The sequence below is a fragment of the Miniopterus schreibersii genome (genome assembly GCF_964146895.1).
Source record: "Miniopterus schreibersii genome assembly, chromosome: 8".
In the NCBI taxonomy this organism is placed as follows: domain Eukaryota; kingdom Metazoa; phylum Chordata; class Mammalia; order Chiroptera; family Miniopteridae; genus Miniopterus; species Miniopterus schreibersii.
The window spans coordinates 14814372-14822253 of record NC_138109.1 but is presented as its reverse complement, the minus strand read 5'-3'; the positions used below and the strand labels follow the sequence as shown (position 1 = coordinate 14822253).

The window sequence follows — 7882 nt, the reverse complement described above, 5'->3', positions numbered from 1 at the left end:
ACCTATCGCTCCCTCGCGGCTGCCCCGGGAGAGCGAAGCCCTTTCAGTCCAGGGCCTGTTCCGCCCCCGGCCAATCACCGTGAACAGAAGTTCTTTAAGGACCAAAGGAGGGAATTCAGCAGAGAAGGAGGGCGGGACAGAAGCGTGCCTTCCAGCCAATCAGAATCTCCCTGGCTCTGCTGACCAATGGCAGGATCGCCTGAAGGCGGGGCGGCTCCGGCTGTGAGACAGCTGCCGGAACCAATGGGCATGTCGCCCGCGGCCTATAAAAGTCGGCTGAGCCCGAAACGCCAAGCTTTAGGGTCGGTAGGTCGTCGCCTTCGCAGGTGTGCCCTGGGATTGCCTCGCCGTCCCTGCCGTGCGGTCCTTGCAGCCGCGCCCCCTGCTTTGGCCCCGGCCCAGTCGCCCTCCCTGCCCTCCTCCCCTTAACCACCCCCCGGTTTTTGCCGTCGGGGCTCCGGGGCAGGGCTAATTATGCCGTCGGAGAGCGGAGCTGAGGGCTCGGACCAGGTGGCTGCGCAGGTAGGGACGGCTGCGGCCTCGGCGGTGGCCGCGGCCGCCCAGGCAGGCGGCGGCCCCGACCCGGAAGCCTCGTCGGCTTCCCTCGCGCCGCACCTGAGCGGGCTGGGCTGGCCACAGGTGAAGCGGCTGGACGCGCTCCTGAGCGAGCCGATTCCCATTCACGGGCGAGGCAACTTCCCCACGCTGAGCGTGCAGCCCCGGCAGATCGTGCAGGTGAGAGGGCGCTAGGTGGGGGGCCTGGGGTCTCTATCCTGAGGCCCTCGTGGCCGCAAGGACCCCGGAGTCTGTTCGATTCGCTGGACAGCTAGGGAAAATGAGGCTCAGAGAGGGACAGGGGCCGGAACAAAATTGCATAGCATTGATGGCAGGTAGACCATATCCCCTTCCCCCTGCACCTCATGGTCCCTCCCCACTTGCTTTCCCTTCCGCCGCCCCTGGGGAGCCCTGATTCCCCTCGGACTATTCACCCAGGCCGTGGCTTGGAGAGGGGAGCAGAATGAGGAGAGACTCGGCAGTTGGGGAAGAACAGTCCTGCCTGGAAGGACAAAAGATGCCAGGCAGCTCTGGGAGGGTAGGTGTGCATTGTTGGGTTCAAAATAGTTCTTCTCATCCCCAAATCGTCATTCCTGGGCCTCACTCCCACTCCTTCCCTGGCTCAAGGTTCTGGGGGCAGACTGTCCTGTGCTCCCACAGCCCTTTGTTCAAGAGCCCCCTAGCTACTACCAGGAAAAGCCTAGAAATCCTGAGAAGGACTCCCTCTCAGCTGGATTGTGGCAGGAAAAGATTAAGCACCAGGCCAGCCCTGATGCAAGAATGCTGGAAGGCAACCTCAGGTGTCCAGGTTAGGTGTTTCTTCCCCTTCCCATGATTGGAAATGAAGGTCAGCACAGATCCCAAGCCCCATTTCTGTCCTGAGGAGCAGAAGAAGAGAATTCTGGCAATCCCTCTCCTCTTCCTTAGACTCCCTCTTCCCTTTACCTGACACCCTAAAATTGCTCTTTCATCTGTTTAGTCCAGGCATTGTCAGGCTCTGAAATAGCAGAATATGGTAATTGTTGTACCCATTTTAAACTGAGGAAGCTGAGGCCCCAAGAGGAGCAGTGAGCCACCTAAGACTACCTAAAGAAATGAAAAGCAAACCCAGAGAATCTGGAGTCTTTCCAGGAGCCACTGCTGCAAGTTCAAGGTGTTTCCACCCCTTCCCCAGATCCCAAGACTCAACTTCTAGGTCCATGGGATGTCTTCTTATAAGAAGAAACCAGAAAATCAGCCACAATTCCTGCACATTCCTACCAGAAATGGACTTTCTTTCTGGGGTAGTAGCTGACAAGTTAGGTGAAGCCTTAGCTTCCACAGAAGGGGAGGGGTGCTCACTGGGGGATTTACCTTGCCCTCCCTCCTGAGGAATGGGAGGGAGTGGGAGCAGATTCTCCAGAGCTGACTCACCCACAGTCCAGTGGCGCCTCACAGAGGCATTCCTCTGCTGCCCCGCTGTCATGGGGTAATTAGGAAACCAGTTGAGGCTTTTCTCCCCAAGACAGTCAGGTCAATCTTGAGGCCCCAACTGCTGTACCTCCAGGACTGTTGCTTCAGGAATGGGGGAGAGAGTTGAGCCCAGTGTGGCAGCTCCCCTCTGCAGGGACAAGGGGTGCCCTGGAGGGGAAGTACCAATATGGTCCAAACTGCCTTTACAGCTAGGGAAGCTGAGGCCCCAAGAGGAGCAGTGAGCTGCCTAATACCATATTCTGCTATTTGAGAGCATGGCAGTGCCTGGACTAAACAGTGCCTGCTCTGTGCCAAGCCCTCTTTGGGACACTAGGGGGCATAGATATGACTGGGACCCAGACTCCCTGCTTTCTAGGTCTCCCAGCCAGGTCGGGGAGACTGCAGATCAATAGGAGCTGGCTTTACAATGTGATAATAGTACAATGTCCTCCTAGACAAGGGTCAGCAACATCACAGAACACGGAGTTGCCTGCTGTGGTGAGGACAGCAGCAGAGACCAGAGCTGGACTGGGAGGTTGGACACCTGCCTTTAGGACCTGGGCTGTTGTCTGTTCCCTCTGCTGGGTCCAGTGTCCCCATCTGTTCAATGGGGACAGGTTGGATTCTTCTCCAACACCCTTTCTGGCTCTGGAATCCAAAGGGAACAGGATTCCCTTCACCTGGCCTGTACAATTGCCTCCACAGGGAAGGAAGCCCATCTCCTAGAAGGAATCTGCAGCTGGCAGCTTCACAAGCTGTTGAGAAGTATGTGGTGGGGGTGCTGGTTATTGACTTTGGGCCTCTTACAGTGCTGAGTTGTCCCACAGTTCAAGAATTGAAATCTTTCTTCCTCTTTACCCCACAAGGTTTTGCCTGTAGCAGCAATCTGAGCAACTAGAGATGCTGTTCTTGTTTGTACCTGGGCTAGGGGGCCCCCACTCTTTTGTAGGAAACCCCCGGCCTCTGGGAGGACTGGTTCTAATTAAGTTCAGCCATTTATTTGCTGTGTGACCTTGATAAGTCCTTTGCCCAAGGTCACAATTTTATCTCTCCAGCTGCATCCAAAGGATTTGCATTAGGTAGCTCTGAATTTGAGTCTTATAAGCCAGCTGGCTGGCAGGTCCTATAGATCTCAGCAGTAGTTCTAGGGACGGCCTTAACACAGGAGAAAGGAGGGTACAGCCACTGCCCCCTCCATGGCCGGAAAGTCTGATTCAGGAGGCTCCAAGCTGCCCTGCAGCCCTTGGGTGTGGCAGTATCTGGGGACTGTCTGCCAAACTGGCTGAAGTCACCTGGGAAAGAGACAACAGCCTTTGGCTGGCTGACACAGCCAGCCCCATGGCCTGACGCAGGCGTTTTAACAAGTGTACTGCTACCTACTCACCAGACCAGATGCCATGCCCTGGGGTGGGCATCAGCCTGAGAGCAGGAGCTGGCTCTGAGTAAGGCTGAGTCAGCTCTAATGGGACTTGGGAAGGGGCTGGTCAGCTCTGCAGGCCTGACCAGGGTCCTTGGGACAAGATCTTGGGTCCGTTTCTCTCCTTGGTCTGCACGGACACAGCTGCCAGGGTGGGGTTAGAAGTCCCACAGGCAGGACTGCAGCAACTGGCTCCTTACCTCCAGCCTCCCCTGTCTGTCTGGCCAAGGCATTCCCCAACCTCCACCTTCCTGTTCCCTAACTATTCTGGCTCTGGGCTTCAGTGACTGGAAGCTTTGGCCTCATTTCGATATTTTGAGAGGGAGGGAGAATTAGAACCCTAGTTTCTGGCCTCTGCTCCCTCTGAACCCTGGAATAGTAATGTGGTAGAAAGAAGATAGACTTTGGAGTCAGTCATACCTGGATTTGAGGTGCCTCTGCATGATCTTGGGCAGGTGACTTCACTCCTGTGAGCCTCAGTGTCCTCATCTATAACTTGGAGATCTTAAAGGCCTATCTCCTATAGGTTCTGGTGAGATTATTTTGATGGCCAGTTGCTCACCCTCCATAGCCGTGACGATACCTTCCTGTAGTCAAGGTCCTCCTCCCAGAAGCCTTCCTGGAGGGAGCCGCCCGCCTCAGATTGCCCCACTGCATCTTGCCTCCTCAGCATTTAGGTGCATTCTTTGCAGTAATTCCCTGGGAGGTGAGAAGGGCAGCCCCTCCACAGGTGCTGACTTGGCAGCAAGGGTTGCAGAATCACTCGGGGCAGGAATGCTGCCTGGTCACTTTCAGGACAGTGTGTGAAGTACTCTGGGTTGCTGAGTGTCCAGCCCAGCTCCACTCTCCTCCCCACCTGGTACTAGGCCTGGGAAGACGCCTCTGGCTAGAGGAGCAGGTTCAAGTTGACTTGTAGGTTTGCCTGTCATGCTCCTGTGTCAGCAGATGGGATCTGCTACATCCCTTCCCACTTGGTTTGGGAGGCTTCCTGAGATCTTGACCCATTCCCTCTCCCAAGAATGGAAAGGGTCTGGGTTTTAACTTCCAGCCCTGCCCTTTCTGAATGGCTTCCCCTTTGAGTCTTAGATATTTCACCACTGTAAGCCTCAGTTTCCTTATCTGTAAAATGAGTATAATATTTGCCTCACTGTGCTCTTGTAAAGATGAATTAAGATGAATATCTCAGAGTCAAAAGAGCGTGCATGGACTTGAGAATCCAATTGACCTGGGTTCTAGTCTGAGCCTGGGTGCTCTCTGACCTTGGGTGCTCTCTGAACTTGGGCGTGTTTCTTAACCTCTCTGGGCCTCATTATCATCTATGAATCCAGATGATAATACTCACACATAGGGTTGTTGTGAGGACTAACGTGGTTCTGTGTGTGAACTGAGAGTTATGTGCCCAACACATCAGAGCAGCTGCGCCATGCCTGACACCAAAACAAGTGTTTTATCTGCAGTTTTAGAGAGGTAGAGTAGAATAGTGGTTAAGACATGGACTCTGTCTGAGTTTAATTCCCAGCTCTGCATTCACCAGCTGGGTGACCTTGGGCAAGTTACTTAGCCTCTCTGTGCTTCCATTTCCCCATCTGTAAAGTGGGGATACTTGTACCTACCTCACAGGGTTATTGTGAGAATTACATGAATTTATATCCTAATGTATGAAGTACTTAGATCAGTACCTGGCCTTTAGTAAATTCTATGCTTGTTTTTTATCATTATTGCTCTTCTTTCTGAGGCTTTCGTCCAAATAGGCCATTCTCTAGCTTAGGAAATGAGGTTTAGAGAGTTAAATATCTTTCCAAAGGCACAACAGCTGATAAGTGGTCCAACAGTGGTTGATGTTATTGTCTCTATTACATGGAAGCCCGTAGCGGACCTCGGGGAGGGATGGGGGGCAGGCTTCTGACACCTCTCCTTCCTGCCATCCCCTCCACAGGTTGTCCGCAGCAGCCTAGAAGCACAGGGACTGCGCGTGCATGGTGTGCGACTACATGGCTCAGCTGCCAGCCACGTGCTGCACCCTGAGAATGGCCTGGGCTATAAGGACCTGGACTTAGTGTTTCGTGTGGACCTGCGCAGCGAAGCATCCTTCCAACTCACCAAGGAGGTGGTGCTGGCCTGCCTGCTGGACTTCCTGCCAGCCGGTGTGAGCCGGGCCAAGATCACGCCTCTGACACTCAAGGAGGCATACGTGCAGAAGTTGGTGAAAGTGTGCACGGACACGGACCGCTGGAGCCTCATCTCACTGTCCAACAAGAGTGGCAAAAACATGGAGCTCAAATTTGTGGACTCAGTCAGGCGCCAGTTCGAGTTCAGCGTAGACTCCTTCCAGATCATCCTGGACTCCCTGCTGCTCTTTGGCCAGTGCTCATCCACTCCCATGTCTGAGGCCTTCCATCCAACTGTGACAGGTGAGAGCTTGTACGGGGACTTCAACGAAGCCCTGGAGCACCTGCGGCACAGAGTCATCGCTACACGCAACCCCGAAGAGATCCGCGGTGGTGGCCTCCTCAAGTACTGCCACCTCCTGGTGCGTGGCTTCCGGCCACAGCCCAGCACTGACGTGCGTGCCCTGCAACGCTACATGTGCTCCCGCTTCTTCATTGACTTCCCGGACCTAGTGGAGCAGCAGCGCATCCTGGAGCGCTACCTGGAGGCCCACTTCAGCGGGTCCAACTCAGCCCGCCGCTACGCCTGCCTGGTGACGCTGCACCAGGTGGTCAACGAGAGCACCGTGTGCCTCATGAGCCACGAGCGCCGCCAGACGCTGGACCTCATCGCCACCATGGCACTCCAGGCGCTGGCTGAGCAGGGCCCAGCTGCTGCCGCTGCCCTGGCCTGGCGCCCTCCAGGCCCTGATGGGGTTGTGCCTGCCACTTTCAATTACTATGTCGCCCCTGTGCAGCCTCTGCTGGCCTGGGCCCACTCCTGCTATCCCACCTGGCTGCCTTGTAACTGACTCGGAACCTGGTCAGGAGCAACTGGACCTCCCCAGATGGAGTGGGGCCTCAAGGAGTATGTGGAAGGAATGACGAGAGACAGGCAGCCTGTGCCAGGTGGCCCAGCACTGCTACTGGGTTGGGCCTTAGACTGAACACACCAGACTCCCTGTGGGCTTAAGGCCAAGCCGGAGTTCTTGGCAGATGGACCCTTTGCTTATTGCAGCACATTTTTAGGCCAGCATGATTGTGGGGTACAGGAGCTATTTGTCTTGGGGGTTAATTGCCTTTAGGAGACAAAGCATGTTTGGGGTGGTAGCCTCAGTGTCCATCATCTTGGTTTGATTTCTGTGGCCTAGAAAGGGTCTTATTGGCTGTAGTGCGCCTAGCAGCCTCTGAGAGCCTTTAAACCACACAATGGCTAGAATATGGTACATTATGGGAACTAGTCACTTTGGGTCAGGCTGGGCCAGTCACAGGGCTGGTGGTCCAACCTGGCTAATCACTGGGAGAAGGGAAAACAAGGCATGAGGCAGCTACCTGGAGAGGGATATATTTGGCCCAGTCCCCTAGCACCCCTAACCTGAGCTGTCAAGGTGTGTGGTGGGCAGGAACCAAGTGGGCTGGGGTGGGACACATACATCTCATGACCCTTCCAGGGTGTTGCTTCCTTCCCCCATGTCATGAGGAGCCCTCCTGCCTGGGAGCTTGTTCTTAGAAGGATACAGGGCCCAAAGTGGCCACAGTCAAGTGGTCCCAACCCACTGGCCTGCTTATAGGTTCCTTGCTTGGGGGAGGAAAGCCATGCCCTCCTCCTGTTACTATTTTGCACTCTTACCACCTGCCAATAAAAATCATCTACACTGAGCCTAGCACCATGTTTTATCCTGGGAAAAGGACCTTCCATGCGGGTGCTGTGGCTGCCTTCCCCAGCCTGAGTCTGGCTTATATTGTGGAAGGGGACATTGAGGGGGTGGGTGCGTGAGTCCTGGGCCATTGCTGAGGGAATGCCCCTTCTTCCCTCAACATCAGCCCGAGCTTGACAACTCTGCTAGGAGCTCGTGTCTACACATGTGACTTGTACCTGCACATTGCCTCTGCAAATCTCTTGTTCAAGAGTAAATATTTAAGTGTTTCCCACCTAGAGTCCTAATAACCCTGGACCTGGCCTCACACTGTGGTGTTCAGGGCTGCTTGACCCCATTTCTGCCCATCCTACCCCACTCCTTCCCAGGAAGCAGATGGGGAACAAGTTGGATAAATCCAGACTGAAGACCCCTCCAGTAATGGCAGCTAAAACTGGGGGACTTCTAGGGTCCCACAGAGCCCGAGCCCAGATTTGGCCGCCTTAGGAGAGGTTCCCTCAATTCTCTGGCTCCCTCTGTCACCCCCAAGTGCCGATGGGCACTGATGAGCACATTCCAACTTGTTCTAAGCAGGTTCCCTAGAGGGACAGGTCTCTCCTTTCCAGACTCACCAGGGGCTATACCAGGCTATCTGGGAGTGAATGTCAAGCTCT

General features: G+C 54.9%; 1 protein-coding gene across 1 annotated transcript; it reads left to right on the top strand.

Moving 5' to 3' along the window:
- The first annotated feature begins 304 nt into the window (after positions 1-304).
- TENT5B (terminal nucleotidyltransferase 5B) lies at positions 305-7229 on the top strand. Its single transcript, XM_081144246.1, has 2 exons — positions 305-735; positions 5361-7229. Exons 1-2 carry the CDS (start codon positions 475-477, stop codon positions 6381-6383), a joined length of 1284 nt encoding a protein of 427 aa, XP_081000372.1. The 5' UTR covers positions 305-474; the 3' UTR covers positions 6384-7229.
- Positions 7230-7882: the final 653 nt, after the last annotated feature.